The sequence below is a fragment of the Dunckerocampus dactyliophorus genome, chromosome 7 (assembly GCF_027744805.1).
Source record: "Dunckerocampus dactyliophorus isolate RoL2022-P2 chromosome 7, RoL_Ddac_1.1, whole genome shotgun sequence".
In the NCBI taxonomy this organism is placed as follows: domain Eukaryota; kingdom Metazoa; phylum Chordata; class Actinopteri; order Syngnathiformes; family Syngnathidae; genus Dunckerocampus; species Dunckerocampus dactyliophorus.
The window spans coordinates 2,224,977-2,246,875 of record NC_072825.1 but is presented as its reverse complement, the minus strand read 5'-3'; the positions used below and the strand labels follow the sequence as shown (position 1 = coordinate 2,246,875).

The 21,899-nt window shown below is 43.0% G+C and overlaps 1 protein-coding gene across 18 annotated transcripts in view; it reads left to right on the top strand.

Moving 5' to 3' along the window:
- syngap1b (synaptic Ras GTPase activating protein 1b) overlaps positions 1–21,899 on the top strand; it is a 168,976-nt gene that overhangs the window by 132,705 nt on the left and 14,372 nt on the right. For 12 of the 18 annotated variants that reach the window (XR_008571923.1, XR_008571924.1, XR_008571925.1 and 9 more), the window contains 9 exons: positions 1,384–1,528; positions 3,102–3,338; positions 5,308–5,509; positions 7,108–7,310; positions 7,372–7,573; positions 7,956–8,549; positions 10,077–10,505; positions 10,584–10,757; positions 11,892–12,103. Coding sequence is in view for 14 of the 18 variants with exons in the window: in XM_054780714.1 (XP_054636689.1) it covers positions 1,384–1,528; positions 3,102–3,338; positions 5,308–5,509; positions 7,108–7,310; positions 7,372–7,573; positions 7,956–8,549; positions 10,077–10,505; positions 10,584–10,757; positions 11,892–12,103 (2,398 nt within the window). In the remaining 4 variants the exon portion in view is untranslated. Of the gene's footprint in view, positions 1–1,383; positions 1,529–3,101; positions 3,339–5,307; positions 5,510–7,107; positions 7,311–7,371; positions 7,574–7,955; positions 8,550–10,076; positions 10,506–10,583; positions 10,758–11,891; positions 12,104–14,743; positions 19,168–21,899 lie in introns of those variants that run through there. The other 6 variants (XM_054780724.1, XM_054780717.1, XM_054780725.1 and 3 more) reach the window with 6 other exon arrangements.

Sequence of the window (21,899 nt, the reverse complement as noted above, 5' to 3'; positions counted from 1 at the left end):
AGGGTCATGCTGGAGGCTATCCCACCCTGTGACAAACACAACAAAGTTGTAATTTTTGGAAAATGAGGTTAGGGAAAAACTTATTCTGTTATGAGAATAACAAAAATTCAGGCAAAATTTCACAAAGAACAAAGCGAGGTTTGAGGGTAGTTACGTACGATATTGTACGAAAACCGAGGCAAAATTTTGGCAACAATTTCAGACAAAAAACAAATCATATAAAACTGGGGCATCCGAAAAGCAAGGTTAGACAGTAGTTTGTTACGTGTAATATCGTACGAAGACCAAGGTTTCGACTACGTTGTCCTGTAATTGTTTCTTAATGTGTCAAATTGGATTGAATCAAATTACCGATATACAAGAAATGAAAATGATTATGCGAAGGACAATGCAGCCGAAGTCAAGGCAACATATTAAAAAGGTTTCAGCAGCGGGGACATTTTCCAATTCACCATGAAATAATAGTTTACGAAAGGGAAGAGTAGAAAAACACTTGTTTCTATCGTGGAGTTCACGACGCGTAGTAAAGCCCTCAAAGAATGGACTTTTTTTTTACATAACTAGCCGCTACAAGTGAACGGATAACTGTTGTTTTAGGTATAGGCATCTTACCGCTGACTTTATCCAGAATCAGAATAATAAAGATGAAAGTTGCACCTCTGTGTAGTTTGAGACGTCTGTTCACCGTTGCCGCAGGGGAGCAAGAGCGAATCGGGAGGGAAGCTTAATGTCAGCTGACTGATGACATCTACAAAGTGACGTTTATGCAATCGACCCATACTACCCTGGTAGTAATGGGCACCCCTGGTTTCGGGTATCAAAAAAGTAAGCATTTTTTAGGGCTTTTTATGAGTGCATCAATGTTTTGGGTTTTTATTGTTGCCATTAACGTGGTTCTACTGTGCGTATATCTATTATGCACTGAAAATGATGGCCTCAATATCTGGCAACTCAAGTGACTAGCAAGGAAATTGTTTCACGGCCCGGGGCTGCATGAGCGCCGCCGGAAATGGAGGAGCTGCGGTTCATTGAGGGGGAAAGATGTGTTGTGACATTGCGAGGCAGAGCATGAGCCCCCTTCTTTGGGAAACTGAGCCGCATAGCAGTTTTTCAATTGTAGTTTTTTTTCTCCACTCAAACTTATTTCTGCATTCGTGCCTGGGGGGGTTTGCCGGCAAATTGAATAAGGCGTTTATCCCGGCTCAGCACAAGTGGCAGATGCTTTATGGTGGCGTGAACAAGAGCATCTTCCCATAACTCTTTCTTCTGGTTTCTTCGCCCACTTCTAAGAATAAATAATTAAGCTAAGCGTTTGCTTTGCGGGTGACATTGTGATGAGTTCCTTCCTGCCTGCCTGCTTGACTAACGAGGCTTCGTCTCCAGGGGAGTTCATCAGGGCCTTGTACGAGTCGGAGGAGAACTGCGAAGTGGACCCCATGAGAACGCCCCCCTCTGTACTGCCGGACCACCAAGCCAATCTGAGAATGTGCTGCGAGCTGGCGCTCTGCAAGATCGTCAACTCTCATTGGTGAGACGCTCTGTGGCAACATACGCTCATGTGACTCATAGCTATAGTTTGCTTGGTGGAGGCCATGTTTTTCACCCCATGTTGCTCAAATTTTAGTGTGCTTGTCGGTCCCTTAACATCTACTGACGTCTTTTCAAAAAGTAACGTTGATGCTATTTTTTTGCGGGAGCTTCAGAGCAAAGTCTTATTCATCTTGTGTGTGAATTTCTGACTTGTAGGCAATGTATTTCTGTCCCAGTAGGGGGCAACACTTCTCTTTTCCTCCAACCGGCAGCGACATATTGTCCATGAAGAAGACGGATTGTGGGTTGAGAGAGGAAAATGGCGAAACACGTGCAGAAATCGAACGGAGACAAAAACAAACAGGCAGCTAACACTGTGACAGAGCTCGTCTGGCGGTGGTTCTGCCTTTAGCAGTGACGCCATCGCAAGAGATAGAGGCGACGTGGGTGACACAAATGCAGACACAAATGCAGTTGACAATGGCAGCCGAAGCAACGAGCTAGTGGTTAGTGTCGCTGAGCCACGCGGTGCGACACCGGAGCCTGACACCGGAAGCAGTTCAGAGTCGGGTGACTCAGAACCGGACCCTGATTCTTCTGACGCGTGGCTGCCGTCTGGATCGGTCAGCAACAGGGATTCATCCCCACATCCAGCAGACCCCACCCTCACTCAGTTTGATTTTGCTACTCTGCAAAAAAAGCTTGTTTTCTCTGCTTTTTGGTCAAAATTAGGTGTTTTTGTTTTGTTTTGTTTTTTTTTGTTTTTTTTTATGAGGAAAGAAGAGAGTCTAAAGTGTCTTGGCATCGTTTCAATGTTTATGTAGTCCGGAAACTCAATATTCTGTGGGTCTTAAAAGTTCAGCAAAAATGCCCAAAAGCTCTTGCAGTATGGAGCTCTCTGCTCTGTTAAAGATGTGTGCCGTATTTAGAGCCTTACAGCGGCCTGTTTTGTCAAGTTCTTTGATGTGTGTGAGAATTTTCAAGTCAGACTTTGGGGTTTAATATCAGCGCCAGCATGTGGTGTATTTGTCCTAAAAGTAATAGCACGGGTTACAGCATAGGGGTCAAACTCAAGGCTCGTGGGGCAGATTTGGCCCGCCATTTTAGATTAAATGGCCCATGAAAGCCTAGAAATGACGCACATCAAAACATTTGTAGATATTCTTCTTATTATTATTATTTTAACATATATTTATATAATATTCAGCTAAAAATAATAAAAATATCATTTTTTAAATCTTAAAATTGTAAGTTTTGAATAAGATTAGATGTCGTTTTGTTCCCTGTTTTATGTGGTTGTGTTGTATTACATCACAGGTGTCCAAATTTCCCCCACTATATCAAAAGCCTAGTAATAAGACGAAAACAATACACTTTCATTAATTAATTGTATTTCTTTTATTTTTTATATTTGAATTTAAATTTTAAATTTGAATTTAAATGATATTATATTATTACTACTAGGCTTTTGTGTGCAGCGGTTCTGGAGTCGAAGAGTTACTCTACTTGAGCGCATCCCGTCATGTGGAAAAAGTACATGAGGCTTCCTGTATGTCATATCCGCTTGGCAGTGTGTTCCCGCGAGAACTTAAAGAAGTGTTCGCCTCATGGAGAGTACGCTGCGCCGAGCGAGGTCGAGAAGATATCTCCGACCGCCTCATCAGCGGCTCCCTCTTCCTGCGCTTCCTCTGTCCCGCCATCATGTCGCCGTCGCTCTTCAACCTGACGCAGGAGTACCCCGACGAGCAGACGTCGCGCACGCTCACCCTCATCGCCAAAGTGGTGCAAAACCTGGCCAACTTCTCCAAGTAATTCTTTTTCTCATCTCGTTGCTCCGTACACGTACGCACACAAGTATTGGGACGGTGTTGTTGTTATTTTTGCCTTCATGCACCACCACCTTTGATTTGGAATAAAATAATGAAGACGTGATTGAATACATTGTAAATATTACAACAATATTTCACGCTTCGATGAAAATCCTTTGATGTCAGTTCAAGTCTGGAGCCCGTCATCATCATCATCAAATCCCAAGTATATGTCCCAATACTTTTGAGCCTATGAAAATTAACAAATTTTCCATAAAAACCAATATATATAACAATAATAATAAATAATACATTCATATTTTGTATTGTTTTTGCCGGCGTTTGTCTGTTTGTTTGTTTGTGTTCAAAATAACTTGAAAAGTTCCACAAGGATTTGGATGAAATTTTCAGGAATTGTCGGAAATGGGATATGGAAGAATTTATCAAATTTTGGGGCTGATCTGGATCACCGTCTGCATCCAGGAATTTTTTTAAAGGATTCTTTAACTTTCAAGGATCGGACCATTTTCGGCATAATAATTGTGTGAATGCCCTCAGGGCACGTACTGTATGTTTCGCCACGATTTTTTCATTTATTCTGCCGTTTTTTGTCCACTAACTCCTCCTTCATTTTTGAACCAATTCACACCATTCAAGTATCAAATCGTTCAGCTCGTTTGGGAATCCTATGCGACCATTTCCGTTTTTTCAAAAAATTCCCAGATTTTCCAAAAATCCCCGAATTCCACATAATTTTTCCCATTGAAAATGAATGGGCCATTTTTCAAACTTCCACCATTTGCACATTTCTCAACCAATTCAAACTATTCCACCATGAAAACGTTCCACACATCCAGGGCTCCCAACTAACTTTCCAAAGATTCCAACTTTTCCTTTGATCTTAATTACTCCACTTCAACTACTTTAACAATTCCAACGTCAAATAGTTCAGCACAATTAAGGATATCTGTGTTTCACATTTAAACAATTTTAATTTTTTTCCCAAAATCCACATTTTTCTAGAAAACTACTTAACTTAAGGATATTCCTTTGATCTTAATTACTCAAGTACTTCAACATTTTACAACCAATTCTAACAATTCCAACATCAAGTCGTTCAGCACAAAAAGGGATAGTTGGGATGTTTTGGCATGAAGTCGTATGACATCCCCATCAGCATTGGAGTCCATTAACAGCGACTTACCCCCCCACTTGGTCTGCTAAGTCCAGTCCTTTGGAATGCATATTCTTTTGCGAAGCCAAACTCTTCACTGAATTGTCCCCAGCAACTAAGTGGAACTACGTTCTTCATCTCAGAAATCTGACCAGAACTGGACTTAGGAGACCAAGTGGGGGGTAAGTCGCTGTTAATGGACTACAGTGCTGATGGGGATGTCAAACAACTTCATGTCAAAAAAATCCCAACTATCCCTTACTATGTCACTATATTTATTGCATATATTTTCATATTTTGTCATCAATTTTCCAATAAAAACAAGAATAACTTGGGTTTGTATAGCAGCTTTGAGCTTTCTTTATGCGGACACTCACAGTGACATGTCCCAATACTTCTGAGCCTCTGAATATGAACAGATTTTACTTGAAATATATAATAAATAAATGAGAGATCAATTAAAAATACCTATTTATTATGATATCCCTTTCAAGGGTGTTATAATAAATGCAAGTTGTAAATGTTAATTGTAAACATAAGGCAAAATCACAACAGTCCAAATGTTACTGTCCAAATACTTTTGGACGCAACTCTAGCTCATGATGCAAACAAAAACCTACCTACACTACCTTTCATTGTAAACCCAGCCAAAACACTTTTTCCATGTTATTTCTCTGTATTTTCTTCGATAAAACATCCGGGAACGTGGACCACAAAGGTTTAGAAATGCTGACTTTTCCCCCAAATTGTGCCTCCATTGAGTGCCTTTGGTGTGGTTTCCTTGCCGCGGGCCAGGTTCGGCAACAAAGAGGAGTACATGTGCTTCATGAATGAGTTCCTGGAGATGGAGTGGGGTTCCATGCAACAGTTCCTCTACGAGATCTCCAACCTGGACAGCATCAGCAGCGCCGGCGGCTTTGAGGGCTACATCGACCTGGGCAGGGAGCTCTCCATCCTGCACAGTCTCCTCTGGGAGGTCATGGCTCAGCTCAGCAAGGTCGGCACAGATATTATTGACACGTACACTTTTCATGTAAAACACAAGTTTCCTATTTTCAATTGACTATTTTACACTGAAATATAATACACTTGAAATTATACACTGGTGTGCAAAAAGTGTTCTTGATTTCTTATTTTTGTGCACGTTTGTCACACTTAAATGTTTCAGATCATCAAACAAATGTAAATATTAGTAGATGACAACACAACTGAACACAAAATGCAGTTTTTAAATGAAACTTTTTATTATGAAGGGAGAAAACAATCCAAAGCTACATGTCCCTGTGTGAAAAAGTGATTGTCCCCTAAAGCTAATAAGTGGTTGGGCCCCCCTTAGCAGCAACAACTGCAATCAAGCGTTTGTGATAACTTGCAATGAGTCTCTTACAGCGCTGGGGAGGAATTTTGCACAATTGTTGTCATTCAGCCACATTGGAGGCTTTTCCAGCATGAAGCACCTTTTTAAGGTCATGCCACAGCATCTCAATAGGATTCAGGTCAGGACCTGGACTAGACCACTCCAAAGTCTTCATCCATTCAGAGGTGGACTTGCTGGTGTGTTTTGGATCATTGTCCTGCTGCAGAACCCAAGTTGCTTTCAGCTTGAGGTCACCAACAGTCTTCCAGGTCCCGAAGCAGCAAAACAGCCCGAAACCATCACACCACCACCACCATATTTTACTGTTGGTATGATGAAATGTGGCGTTACTTTTATGCCAGATGTAAGGGGACACACAGCTTCCAAAAAGTTCAATTTTTGAATATTTTCCCAAAGGTCTTGAGGATCATCAAGATATTTTCTGGCAAAATTGAGACGAGCCTTAATGTTCTTTTTCTTCAGCAGTGGTTTTGGTCTTGGAACTCTGCCATGCAGGCTGTTTTTGCCCAGCGTCTTTCTCATGGTGGAGTCATGAACACTGACCTTAACTGAGGCAAGTGAGGCCTGCAGTTCTTCGGATGTTGTTGTGGTGTCTTTTGTGACCTTTCGGATGCGCTCTTGAGTTCATTTTGGTTGGCCGGCCACTCCTGGGAAGGTTTGCCACTGTTCCATGTTTTCGCCATTTGTGGATAATGGCTCTCACTGTGGTTGGCTGGAGTCCCAAAGCTTTAGAAATGCTTTATAACCTTTTCAACCTTTTTTTCAACCATGTAGGTTTGATTTTTTTTTTCTCCCTTAATAATAAAAAGTTTAATTTAAAAACTGCATTTTGTGTTCAGTTGTGTTGTCATTGACTAATATTTACATTTGTTTGATTATTTGAAACATTTAAGTGTGACAAACTCAGGAAGGGGGCAAACTCATTAAAAAATGTTTAATGTGTCACGCAAGTGTAAAAAGAAGTTAGCCGCTCTAAAACCTGACCAAAACTGTCTTAACTGTGTTTTCATTTTAATTTGTAAGAAGGTGTATGTTACTATGCTTCATGTCATTTTCATGTGTTGCAAAAAAGTCAAAGAAAAAGCTAATTGTTTGATGCTCCTTGCGGTACGCTGAAGTTTTATGCATCTTTCGAGGCACATTTGTCCGACTTTTGAGATTCCACTGGTCTACTTTTGATTGGCGATTAGGTGTCAAAGGTTATTTCCGTCCTCCAGGACGCCATCATAAAACTGGGCCCTTTGCCGCGCCTCCTGAATGACATCAGCATGGCCTTGCGTAACCCGCACCTCCAGAGGCAGCCGAGCCACCAGACGGACCGCATCCAGGAGCGGCAGGTGGACCGGCTGCTGTCCCGGCCCAGCTTCAACAGGGGCATCTCGTCCGAGTTCCAGAACCTCATGATGAGGGATCTCAACAGGTAAACACCCATACGGTCAACCGCGTTCTTCATCAAAGTCCTCATGTCGCGTGTCCACCAGCTCGATAGACATCACTCGCTTGCCTTCCCCGACCTCCACGGGTGGGCTCATGCCATCCCGCTCCCAGATGAGCTTTCAGGACCGAGACCACCTCCATCGAGCGTCATCCAAAGACATGTTTTACGTGTCCCGCCCGCCCCTGGCCCGATCCAGCCCGGCCTACTGCACGAGCAGCTCGGACATCACGGAACCGGACGCAAAGGTGAGTCGTGTGGGGCGCGCCTGGGGGAGGGCGTGGGGCCGTGTTAATCATCATCCCATCCAGTAGGTTGACAAGTGGTAGTGAGATGAGTATGACGAGCATGGTGGTCATACTCCATGGAATCTCTGGATCAAGGCTGTAGTCAATCATGACATCTGCTTGGTTTGCTTTTTTCCACCTCGCAACTCATCCTCAACGGTATTTCCTGGGAAATACTTTGAGACATTCCCGATATCCAGGCCCCTCCGCGGTAAAAACACCACCCCACCCATGCATCACCCACCTGACATGTCAAACTAGCAAGGGGGCGCTGTAGCCTCTCATAAGGCCGCCCATGTAGGTGCTCAGTGTCAGTAAAAGCGTATCTATGATGGACCTCCAGGATTCCCGAATGAACAGCGTGTCTAACCTGCAGTCGGTGGACATGCTCAACTCCTCCCAGGCCTCCATCGCCGGCATGGGCAGCTTCGGGGGGCTGAGCAGCGGAGGCGGTGGCGGCCTGGGGTCGGGCCTGAGCAGCCAGCTGCGGGCGGGTGGGAGGTTGTCAGCTGGCTCTGGCGGCTCCAGCATGTCCGGCGGCCTCCGGCTGAGCCAGCTGAGCCAGATGGGCACCACCACCGACTCGCTATCCCAGCAGCAGCAACAGCAGGCCGCCGCCATGCGCTACCCGCTTTCCTTCCAGAATCCCCTCTTTCACCTGGCGACCGCCGACGGGCCCCAGCAGCAGCCGCTCCATCACCAGCACAGCCGGGCTCAGCCCCCAGCGCCCCTGCTGCTGGCCCCCGAGCCCGAGCCGTCGCACCAGGGCTACATGCCGCAGTTCGCCCACGGAGGGTTCTCTCGCAGTGAGGACCTGTCCACCCTCAGGACCCGGGACGGGCACCTGGGCCAGCCCAGCATCATCCACTCGCACAGCTACAGCGATGACTACAGCAGGGCCGACTATGGACGGCGGCAGATGTCCATGCACATGCAGGTACATGTGTGGGCCGTCCTCATGTCACCTTCACCTTTGACATGTCTTTCACATCACCAGCGCTCACTTACTCTACTTTACTAAGCTCTGCATTTTCTACATGGAGTTTTCTACATGTGATCCACCTGCAGTCTTACTAGAACAGTTTATTGATATTGCTCCCGTATGATCGGATATGATCGGGTATGATGGACACAACGAAAGAAACACACGGACTCGAAACACAGGCAGCAGCACAAAAATATTATTGGAAAAAATAATAGCAAAAAGTAAATCTCATAAATTATAATAAAAAATAATGCATTCATGCTTTTAAAAAGGAATAGGAAAATTATCATTTAAATCAAAAACATTAATAATAATGATACCTAATAATACAAATACAATTAATACAAGCATAGTGTATTTGTAAGTAATATTTTTAAAAATGATCTATTTTTAAGTAAAATATCTTGATAAATACATTGTATTTACATTGTACATGTATCTTTGTGTGTCTATGTATACAGTATATACAGTATATATCCATATATACATACTGTATGTGTGTGTGTGTATGTATACTGTATATATTGATATAGGGACCTCGAATTATTCAACCTTGAACTTTGAAATGATAGACCACAAAATGATTTTATAATGTTTAAAGCCTAGTTACCTATGTGGTGCAAGACCCTTACTCCCTCGTGCGAGAAGCAGGCGCACCTCCCTACCTGACTGCTCCGTTTTAAGCATTAAATCCCCCCGGTTGAGGAATGAAACCTCTCAACCAGAGCGAGGGGAACTCACCCAGGTATTCGCAGCCTTAGTTGTGCAGAGGCGGCCCCGCTGCATCCGGACCACGCGCCGCCAGAGTAACCGCTTTTGGCTATACGTGACACCGGACACTCTGCTTTTCTGACTGCTCCCCCTCTCATGGTTTGTTGCTACTGGAAAGGACCTGGGGTGATTTACTTATCTGTTAGCTATCAGAGAGACCTGTTGCGATGTACGATATTACCGGAACAACCTCAAAGGAATTATTCTTCATCACACTGCGTACACTTTTATATGACAGAAGATACTGGGTGACAACGATTCGATGGTTACAAGAGTAGAAAGCTTTATTAGGGCAGCTTTGCAGGGGCACACAAGCGGTTCAAATACTGATAATAAGCGGACTAGCCGCTATGAGCTCCACTCACATAAGATAGGAAAATTATATATTAGATATTTTATTATTTGTATCAATATTTTTTCTTCTTTTCTTTAATTAGTTTGACATACGGTTTATTCTATATTGTTTTACTACATGTTTGTAAAAAAATGAATCTTTCATTCATTCATTTTTCAAATGTATTATTATTATTTTTTAATGTTTTAATCATTATTATTGTATGTAAAATGATGGTATACCAATATAATATCTTTCAATGTAGGTAAGTATACACCAATCAGTCAATCAAATCTAGGCTTCATGTTGGCTGTGCAAACAGCTTTAGTGGAAGATAACAATGATGATTGATTATTCCTTGCTTCACTTGCAAGGATAACATCCAGCAGCAGCAAATGATGGGCATGGCCTCCCAGACAGGAACCTCCCACTCCTCCTTGGCCACCACCCCTCCCTCCACAGTCCAACCCCGGGCAGCCCCGCCCCCCAGCCAGCGTGTCAGATCCCAGACGTCCCATCAGCTGTCTGTCAGCGCGGCCGCTGTTCCCGCCGCCCCGGCCAAGTCCCGCCCGCAGAGCGGCAACCTCCTCCAGTCGCCCGAGTCGGGCTACGGCGGGCGGCCGCACGGCGGGCGGCAGCTATCCGTGAAAGACAACACGGCGCCGGGCCTGCCTCACCAGCAGAGCTCGGTGAGGGAGTCGGGGAGTCCGCAGGGAACATCCAGCCCCACCACCCAGCAGTCCCCGCAGCAGCAGCAGCCTCAGCAGCAGCAGCACCTGCTCAAACCCACCATGAGCAAACAGGCAAGTGGGACATCGCTTGCTTTCTTCTACCACATAACTCATCAGCTCACATGCAGTCTTTACCGTCTGGCTGCACAGGGCTCCCAGTCTCCGTCCACCCTCAACCCCCCGACACCGGCCAACGAGAGGACGGTGGCCTGGGTGTCCAACATGCCTCACCTGTCGGCCGACATTGAGAGTTCCCGCATCGACCGCGAGGAGTTCAAACTGAAGGAGTACTCCAAGAGCATGGACGAGTCACGCATGGACAGGGTGGGTGCGCCCTTCTAACAAACCACAGTGTTGTTCTTTTGCCTTGCAATCGTTTTTTTGTTGTTTTGTGGCGTGCTCGACTACATCAGACCACAACGTCGTTGTTTTCCGTTGCTTTCGGATATACCAAACCACAATATTTGTGTTTCTAGTGTACTGAAGTATATCAGACCACAACATTGCTGTTTTTTGGTGTGCTGAAGTACGTCAGTCCACAACATTGTAGTTTTGCATCGCGCTTGAGTATATCAGACCACAATGGTGTAGTTCTGCGTTGCGCTTGAGCATTTTAGACCACAATGTTGTTGTTTTTTTGGTGCTCTCGGGTAGATCAGACCACAATGTTGTTGTTTTCTGGTGCGCTCAAGTATGTCGGACCACAACATTGTTGTGTTGCGTTGCGCTTGAGTATATCAGACCACAAAGTTTTTGCGTTGCGCTTGAGTGTTTTAGACCACAATGTTGTTTTTTTTGGTGCTCTCGGGTAGATCAGACCACAATGTTGTTGTTTTTGGTGTGTTCAAGTACATACTGTAACACCAAAGTGCTGTGTTTTTTTGCTGCTCCCGGGTAGATCAGGAAACAATGTTGTTGTTTTGCGGTGCTCTTGGGTATAACAGACCACAATGTGGTTGTTTTTGGTGTGCTTAAGTAATTTAGACAACATTGTTGTTGTTTTGTTTATTTTACAGTGTGCTGGAGGATATCATACCGCAATGCTGTTGTTTTGCCATAAACTTGAGTATATCAGACAGCATTGTTGTTGTGCTATGTTGCGCTCGAGTATACCAGACCACCTTGCTGTGGTTTTGCGTATGCTTGAGTATATCAAACCTCAACGCTGTTGTTTTACAGTTGTAAAGAAATGACTGTCAATTCAAAAGAGTCTGCCAAGAAGACTGCAGGCAGTGTGGACACACAGTGTATGTTCATCTTTAATCACCAACAGTGAAATGCGAAGGAACGAGCAGATGGCGCTCAAATCTCATCTCGGCATCAAAGCCATGAGGTCTCAGATAGTTTGCGAAAACCGACAATTGTACGGCCAAAAAAAGCCCTCCTGGAACGCAGCTATTCCTCTCTGGAATATTTGATCCAGCAGCTGCCAGTCTAACCGAGTCCTTTCTCCCGCAGGTACGAGAGTACGAGGATGAGATCAACTGCCTGAAGGAGCGGCTGATGATGTCCCACAAGAAGCTGGAGGAGTACGAGCGCCGGCTCTTGACGCAGGAACAGCAGACCAACAAGATCCTCCTGCAGTACCAGAACCGACTAGAGGACAGTGAAAGGAGGCTGCGGCAACAGCAACTGGAGAAAGACTCCCAAATTAAAGGAATAATTAGCAGGTAAACGCAGGCTGTTGTTGGCACGGAGGCACAGGGAGGCCACCGGGGGCGCTGTTGAGTCTGTAGCCGGTTGCAGTACTCACTGAAGGACATTCACGTGCGTTAATGTGAGCCTGCAGTTGATGGAGAGGGTGCTGAATATGTGCTGCAAAGTATACAAAAGTATAGGGGCGTGGCCTTCCACATACAGGAAGGGAAATGTGAAGGAGGTTTATTTTTGGCCATTTGTGAGCTCAGAGGTCTTCTAGTTCTCGTCCAACCCAAACTCCTCCAAGCATGCCTTTGTTTCTGGCCTAAAGGTGTTTGATGACGGGCTTGTTCTTCCACACCAAACTCATCCAGCCATGCCTTATAGGGACCTCGCTTTGTGCACGGGGAGGAGGGAAAAGTTGACCCTCCACGTGTTCCCGCAAGGTTGGAAGCATCCAAAATGTCAGGCTTAGAAGGAGATCCAGGGGTGCGTCCTGAGTTGGAGTGTGAGTGGACAGGAAGCTGGACTTGTATTGAGCGGCAAAGACGCTGCAGACGTGTAAAGGTTAGCACATGAAAGAAGAGATGATCCACCGTGAGCAGGCGGATCATACTCCCTCTGTGTTTTTATGGTTTCATTTTTTTCAGCCGAGCGTCTGTGATTACCCGTTAAGCGCTTCCTGCCAGGAAAATCAAATCATGCCCAACATCATCTTGGGGTGACTGCGGAGACGAGGCCCGCCGTCTTATTGTGTGACGACGTAATGGAGTGCGAGGCTTTGAGCTCATATCGATCCAGCGCAATATGAAGCGCCCGAGCGGAATATTGATCACGTCTCAGTTTGTACTCACTTGTGTTTGCGCTGCGCTGCAGTGTATCAGGCCCACAGTGTTGTTGTTTCACGGTGCGTTCGAGTGCACCAGAAAGAGTCTTACTGTTTTGTGGTGCGTGTGAGTATATAAGACCACGGCTTTTCTGTTTTAAAGGGGCGCTACGGAGTATTAGACCACAATGTTGTTTCACGGTGCACTGCAGTCCATCAGACCACAACGTTGTTGTGTTGCGTTGCACTCAAGTATATCAGACCACAACGCTGTTGTTTCATGATGCGTTTGAGTATATTGGAACACAGTTTTGCTGTTTTAATGGTGCGTTCGAGAATCTCTGACCACAATGTTGTTGTTTAAATGGCGTGGTCGAGTATGTCAGACCACAGTGTTGCACTCGAATGTATCAGACCCACAGTGTTGTGGTTTCATGGCACGTTCGAGCACATCAGACCACATGGTTGTTGTTCAATGGTGCATTCGAGTACATCAGACCACATGGTTGTTGTTTAATGGTGCATTCGAGTACATCAGACCGCAACGTTGTTGTTTCATGGTGCGTTTGAGTACATTGGGTTACAACATTGTTGTTTTGCATTGTACTCGAGTATATCAGACCACAATGTTGTTGTTTCATGATGGGTTTGAGTATATTAGACCACAGTGTTGCTATTTTAATGGTGTGGTCGGGTATGTCAGACCACAACGTTGCTGTTTTGCCTCACACTCGAGTGTATCAGACCCACAGTGCTGTTGTTTTATGGTGCGTTCAAGTACATCAGACCAAGTACATCAGATCACATGGTTATTGTTTTAATGGTGCGTTCGAGTACATCAGATCACATGGTTGTTGTTTAATGGTGCATTCAAGTACATCAGATTGCACGGTTGTTGTTTCATGGTGCGGTCCAGTACCTCATATCACATGGTTGTTGTTTCATGGTGCGTTTGAGGACATTAGACCACATGGTTATTGTTTCATGGTGCATTCGAGTGCATCATACCCACAGTGTTGTGGTTTCATGGTGCCTTCAAGTGCATCACACCAAGTACATCAGACCTCATGGTTGTTTTTCATGGTGCGTTCGAGTACATCAGCCCACATGGTTGTTGTTTTAATGGTGCATTCGAGTACATCAAATCACAGGGATGTTTTAATGTTCGTTCACGTGCATCAGACAAAATGGTTGTTGTTTTATGGTGCATTTAAGTGCATCAGACCACATGGTTGCTGTTTCACGGTGCTTTCAAGTACATGAAATCACAGAGTTGTTTCAATGTTGCGTTAACTTACATCAGACTAAATGGTTGTTATTTTATGGTGCATTCAAGTACATCAGAACACATGGACGTTGTTTTAATGGTGTGTTCAAGTACATCAGATCATATGGTTGTTATTTCACGTTGCATTCGAGCACATCAGATCACATGGTTGTTGATCCATGGTGCATTTACGTACATCAGACCATATTATTGTTGTTTCATGGTGTGTTTGAGCACATCAGCTCAGATGGTTCTTGTTTTGTGTTGCATTCGAGTGCATCAGACCACATGGTTGTTGTTTTAATTGTGCGTTCGAGTACATCAGAGCACAGGTTGTTGTTTTAATGGTGCATTCAAGTACATCAGATCACATGGTTGTTGTTTTAATGGTGCATTCAATTACATCAGATCACATGGTTGTTGTTGTTTTAATGGTGCATTCGAGTGCATCAGACCACATAGTTGTTGATTTAATGGTGCGTTCGAGTACATCAGAGCACATGGTTGTTGTTTTGTGGTGCGTTGGAGTAGAAAATGTTGGTGTCAAAGTGTGACAGAGCGTATTCTAATCCACTCCAGGAAAGAAGACACGGAATGAAGACAGAGACCATTCCTGCTCCTCCTTTACGGGAAAACGCCATCTTTACCTTGTCTAGACGTCCATTGTCAAAAGACTTCCATCCCACCCGGAAAAAATGTCTTCTACGACTTCCTACCAGCCATTTTTTACACCCAACGCTTGCTTTCTCACGCAGATCTCTTTGTGAGGCTGCACAGGTTTGGGTGTGGGCTTTTTATGAGACACCCCAAGCAGGGTTTTGGACCTTCAGGTGAGGACAGCGCTTCCATTTTGAGCATGGAGGTGCGTGTTGACCCAGAGGACAAGGAGCCGATGAAGCTCATGAAGTGAAGCAGCACATGTGGATGCTTCCCAGTCACAACCTTCATGGACTGGTGTCGACTTCTTTTTATTGGACGCCAAGATTCCCGGTTTATTATCTCCTTCTGATCTTACATAGACCCGCAGCCCCATCATGAACTTCCATGCAAGTTAGGCTGGTGCAGAACCTCAACTTTTTTTTTTTTTTTTAACTTTCTGAAGACGCCTTAATTCATTTTTCTTTATCAGATCCAACAGATGCAGCATCTCTCTCCACAAACCAAAGTCATGAATCCACTTGAAACCGTAGCACTTGTTTGTACTCAGCTCACCCAATAGAAAGCAATAGCTGACACTTTTTATTCAAATTATTATAAGAATTGCAGAGTAGTCAGAATTTACAGTTTAAAGTCAAATTTGAACTGAAAGCAAATTGAGAATGTATGGTGTATAAACTCTATAAACAGATTAAAATGCATCATTACTGAGATTAAGTCAAGATTTCTTGCAGGGGTGTAACGGTACATGTAGTCATAATTGGATGTTTTTCACAGGACTGCAATCTATATGCGGCAGGTTGGGTTTTTTTTCATCATATTTTGACTTTATTCTGGTAAAATTACTACTACATATATTTTTTTTAAATTTTCCAACTATTTCAAATTTCTTCTTGGAAATTTTCTACTTGTTATTATGAATTTATTACCGTAATGGTTGTCATAACACGACAACATTTTCCGCAACCTAATTTTCCAAAAATTACAGCTTCATTCATTGTTTTGTTGCGTCTCGTTTTTTTAATATTTAGTGTTATTTTTCCTCATAATATTATGATGTTATTTTCTTGTTAGATAATAACTTTTTCTCTTAATATTTTGACTTTATTCTTGTCATTTTTTTTTTTTGCTGTTGGCTTTTTTTTCAGTTTTCTTGTAAAGTTATACTTTTACAATGTGTCGCGGGCCAATCCAAAACCGGCTACTGGCTGCAAATGGCCCCTGGGGCGCACTTTGGATACCCCTGGTGTAGAATTACAAACCTAGAATTACAAACTTTTTTTCCTCTTGTTTCTTTTTTTCAAATGTTACACACAAGATGGAGCCGCTGCCCGTTGAGAAGAGCGCTACGTGTCTCGTCACTAGATTTATCCCGACTCGCTTTTTGGAAAAAGAGTATCATGTAATGGTTGCTATTGGCAACTGGTCCCTCTTGCTACATCTTCTTATTTTCTTGTACCGTTACACCCCTGATTTCCCGTCAACCCCCCGCACCTCCCCCGACCCCGATCTGTTTCCACATGGCCTTAATCCGACTGGCTCGCTGCAGGATCTATTAGACTTGAATACATAGTTACAGGTACATATATGAATGAAATACATATTATATTATGGAAGTATATACCTTCCCCAAACTGTCAACTCATCTTAGTTTGTAGCTGTCATGGTAATATCGTCTATTTTTCAACTATAATCCATAGCATTCTGAAGTGTGTCATCATGCAAGAGCCATAACAATAGTAATATACTAAAATTAAATCAATATATACAGTACATATATATATATATATATATATAGAGAGAGAGAGAGAGAGAGAGAGAGTGTGTGTGTGTGTGTGTGTGTGTGTGTGTATACAGTAGTATATAATGTAACTTTGCAATACAGTCTTCCCTTGTTTATCACGGGGTTAAGTTCCCAAAGTAGGCCGCAATAAGTGAAATCCGTGAAGTAGCCAACTTTATTTGTTTATGATTCTGTATGTTTTAAGGCTGTAAAAGCCCTCACCGTACGCTTTATACGCTTTTCTCAGACAAGCTTCAACATGTTCTCACATTTCTCGCTTGTTTAGACACCTTTAAAAAAGTGGAAAACTTCGTTTGAATTTGAATAATCAACTCAATAATCAGAAAAAAAAGTGACTCATGCGTATTTCACTCCTCTGACCGTGCATCTCCGTCCTGGCGCCGTTCGGCTGTGGCGTTTTTGTATCCTTGTTAAAACAGCTCCTGCTGTCATATTTTCCTCCTCCTCCTCGTCCTGCTCCTTGAACCGAAGATTCGTTTATTGTGTAATGGCGCCCTACAGCCGGTTAGCTTCTTCGTCTGTTGTTTATTGGCGGCGAGCAAGCAGCTCACACGGTTAGCTAATTTGCCAGCGACCATTGACCACAACACAAAACGGCACAAAGGAGATTGATTGACAATGGTCTATAGCCAATCAGGATGCAATGTGCGGGTTCTCCATTAGCCAATAAGGACTGTTGTGGCTCTATAGTTAGCCGGCTATTGTCTACTTTGGGTTCCTAAAATGCTCGCACAGGCGCGTAAACACAGTCAAATCTGCACAACAGCGAGTCCGCCAAAGGTGAACCGCGATGTAGCGAGGGAACACTGTCGCTAACCTTGTAGGCAATCATCTCAGAAAACGTATGAAGAGGTGCTGGACTTTGTTGTCGGTGAACTAAAGCACAGAGACTCACCTTTGCTGTTTTTGCCTCAAGTCTGTCAGAACGCTGCTGTTGTTGTGAATTTACTTTTACAAACTCAACATGGATAAATAATACATATAAAAATATGTGTATCATTTTGCTTTGTATGCTTGTTAGGGAGTTCTGGTGCTCCGAATAGATGTGGGAGAGTGTCAGACGCAAGATAGGATCTGCATATTACTATCATTGCCATCCAAAAGGGCAACCGGATTAATACGGTGGAACCTCGGTTTTCGCTGTTATTTTGTTCCAAGACGTGCAAACACCCAAAAATATGAACACAACTACCGTGAAAGAAACTTTATGGCAGACTTCAGCAGCGTTAGACACACTGGCCTGCCTCACTTCCTGTCATGTGTCTCTCTTAAACCGTTCCCACTGCAAGCTGTGTTAACTAGGAACCCTTACATTACAAACCTGTCCTACTTTGCTACCACTTCTTTCTTTGATTCAAGAGTGTTTCTCACCTTCTGCAACGTTTTTTGCAGCCGTATTTAATAATTAAAAATTTTAAAAGCACATATTTCTCTGACACAATTGCGCGGTGCACTTGAACGCCTCATCAGTGTCTGTGTCAGAGTGACACTGTGTCAAATGAAGCAAGGTGTTGAACAAGAGGACGAAAGAAGACAGAAATGGAGTTGTTCATTGTTATGTGTGCGTTCTATGAAGCTCGCACACACACACACACTCACACACACACACCTACACACACGCACACACATAATAAATATGATTAAAGGGTTCCCTGTTGGGAATCTGTCTGTAGTGTCCCAACTGTAAGACCATTCTTCACAGAGACTGAGTCACCAATGCTTGTTTGGCCGTATGATAACCGAGATATCCTTTTAGCAGTAATTGTTGTGGAAAACCGAGGCTCCACTGTATGTATATTCAGTCTGCTCTGGTGAGGCGGACGGCTAATAATAACGTGCCGTCTCCTTTTTGTAGCATATTGACACTCGGCTGCGGTACATCGAGGAGTTTTGACTCGTGTGTGCGTGTGTGTGTGTGTGTGTGCGTGTGTGTGTGTAACATCGCCCCAAGCAACAGCCAAGGGTTTACACTCGCTGTGGCGCAGGCCTGCACCGTGCTGGAAGACGGGCCACAATATTAGGTACCCCCAACAACGTCCAAGTTTTTGTACAGCAAAAAAAAAGTTTGATGCACTGCAGCAAAGCCTGACAATAAACATTCTAAGTGATTTTTATCGTAGCAGCAGCTGCCATGGGGTGTACCTAATGAAGTGGCCGTGGATGCAGGTGGTGCCGTTTGCGTTTCCATCTTCTTGTCGTTTCTCTGTAGCAAAACTATTCCAACATTGTGACCTCATGTTGTGTTGAGCTGACAAGCACACTACTTGAAGTACAACAACCACTTTCATAACAATAGTACCTTTTCCTTTCGCGCCATGTAACACCCATGTCACCCACATACGCGCCTCATTGTCTGCTGTCTGAACTCTCAAATGCTCTCCTTTGCTCTCCTGTGCTCTCCATCGATCCTTCGGGACGCCGGCAGACATTTTTTTTCTGTGTGCTTTCTGACTTTTTTCTGATTCTTTGTTTGTAAACAACCAAACAACCAAGTGTACGCTGTTTCTGGAATAAAACATCCAAACGCTCATGTTTGAAACTCCACCTGTGCATTTTTGTTTTCTTTACACGTGCCTCTCTGTGTCTTCAATGAAATCAATGTGCTGGAAAATGTCAACCGCCGACCTCCGCCAAGGCTAGTGACGTGCAGTTCCACCCCGTCCTGCAGGTGGCGGTAATGTGTATTACAAAGTGGGTGCCAACACACAGAAAGCTCCAGCTGCTGGATCCTACCAAAGAGTATTTGGGCCACATTGGGGAAAAAAGCTGAGATTTTAAGAATAAAGTCATAAATTTAGAAGAAAAAGGTCATAGATTTACGAGAATAAAAGTCTCTTAGTTTTCTATTTGTATTCTTGTGTAAATTTACGACTTTATTCACGTGAATTTACGAGAAATAAAGTTGGAAATTTCCAACAATAAAAGTCATAAATTTACGAGAATAAAGTAGAAAATTTACGAGAAAAAAAGTCGTACATTTACAAGAATAAAAGTCGTAAATTTACACAAGAATAAAGTTGTAATATTACCAGAAAAAAAGTCGTAAATTTACGAGAATAAAAGTTGTAAATTTATGACAATAAAAGTTGTACATTTACACAAGAATAAAGTCGTAAATTTATGTAAATTTTGCCCAAGGCCAAAGGTGACTGTCTCAGGCAATGCCTGTTACCACGGAGTATTAAAATAACTTTTCTAGAATGAAGTCGTAAATCTCAGAAAATAAAGTCGTACATTTACGAGAAAAAAAGTTGTACATTTATGAGAAAAAAGGTCGTATATTTACCACAATAAAAGTTGTAAATTTGCAAGAAAAAAAGTAATAAATTTACGAGAATAAAGTCGTAAATTTATGTGAAAAAAAGTTGTAATTTTACCTTTGCCCAAGGCCAAAGGTCACATGAGTTCCCCCTTTTCATAGCTGTCTCAGGCAATTCCTGTTACCACAGAGTATTAAAATAATCTGAGATTTCGAGAATAAAGTCGTAAATTTACAAGAATAAAGTTGTACATTTACGAGAAAAAAAGGAGTAAATTTCCGACAATAAAAGTCGTAAATCTGCAAGAAAAAAAGTAATACATTTCCGAGAATAAAGTCGTACATTTCTAACAATAAAAATTTTAAATTTACGAGAAAAAATTCACGAATTTACAAGAAAAAAGTCATAAATTTACGAAAAGAAAGTCGTAAATTTCTGAGAAAAAAGTCATACATTTATGACAATAAAAATTGTAAATTTACACGAGAATACAGTTGTACATTTATAAGAAAAAAATTCATAATATTACCTTTGCCCGAGGCCAAAGGTCACATAAGACCCCCCTTTTCATAGCTGTCTCAGGCAATGCCTGTTACGACGGAGTATTAAAATAATAAATAAAGTCGTACATTTACGAGAATAAAAGTGGTAAGTTTCCGATACAGGCATTGCCTGAGACAGCTATGAAAAGAGAGCTACCTTCGTTGTACTTGCAAGCCCGGCTTTACACTCAGCACACCTAACTAACCCACGAAACTTGCTTCGCACTTTACCCCCTTAAAAAGTGGGCTAAAGGTAAAACAAACAGAAAAGGGACTCAGTTCTTTTTGCGTTCACATTGCAAGTTCATTTTTTGAAAGATGATCCTGTTCTTTTTCTGGTCCACTTCAGGTCTGATGTGGTTTAGGTCCATTTGATAGCAACAAAAGGCCAAAAAGAAGCTGGACCACTTTGTGTCCACATTGCAAACTGGATTGTGAATGTAGAAAAGTTTGTGCTGGGGTGTTCTCGTGAGAGCGTACATCTACACAAAAAAAAATCCCAGATCGAGCATTTTAGACCTTTTAAAGAGGAGGGGAAAAAATAACATAAAACGGGACTATTTGTTTCGCATTCACATTGCATTTGAAACCGGATCCGGTTCTCTTTCTGGTCCACTTCATTTCTAATGGGACCTCGGTCAATTCCATAGTAATACAAGGCCAAAGTGAACCTGGACCACTTTGTGTTCACATTGCAAACTGTATTGTGAACAGCGCAACTGGCAAAAGCGGCTTAAGAAAAATGTCTAAAAGCTTCCGTATGGGTGCTCTAGTGGCAGTGTAGACCTCCACCAAGGCCACAAAAATTCCTTGATCCAGATCCACACCAGTATTTTACACCTCCTAGGTGAGGCAAACAGTGAACAAACATAAAAGGGATTTGGTTCTTTTTGCGTTCACGTTGCAAGATGATTTTTTGAAACAGGATCCAGTTCTCTTACTGGTTGGCTTCGTTTCTAATAGGGCCTTGATCAATTCAAGAGCAATACAAGCCCAAAGAGAACCTGGACCACTTTGTGTTCACGTTACAAACTGGATTGTGAATGTAGAAAAGTTTGTGTAGGGGTGCTCTAGTCACAGCGTAGACCTCCACCAAGGCCAAAAACAACCCAGATTCACAATCCCAGCCTCTTAAAGTGGGGCAAAGACTAACACAAACCAAAAAGCGACTTCTTTTTGCGATCACATTGCATTTGAAACAGGATCAGGTTGTCTTTCTGGTCCACTTGTCTGTCAATACCAGGCAAAACAGAACTTGCACCGTTTGTGTGCACATGCACTAAAAATGATGGACAGATGCTTTATTAATCTCCAAGAGAAATTCACGTTTCGAGCAATCTTATAAATAAACTAAACTAAACTAAACTAAAATAAAATAAAATAAAATAAAATAAACAATCAAGGCAAGGCAGGAAAGATAAGAAAAATAAGAAAATAGAATAAGAATAAATACATATTACGGAGTAGTTCAC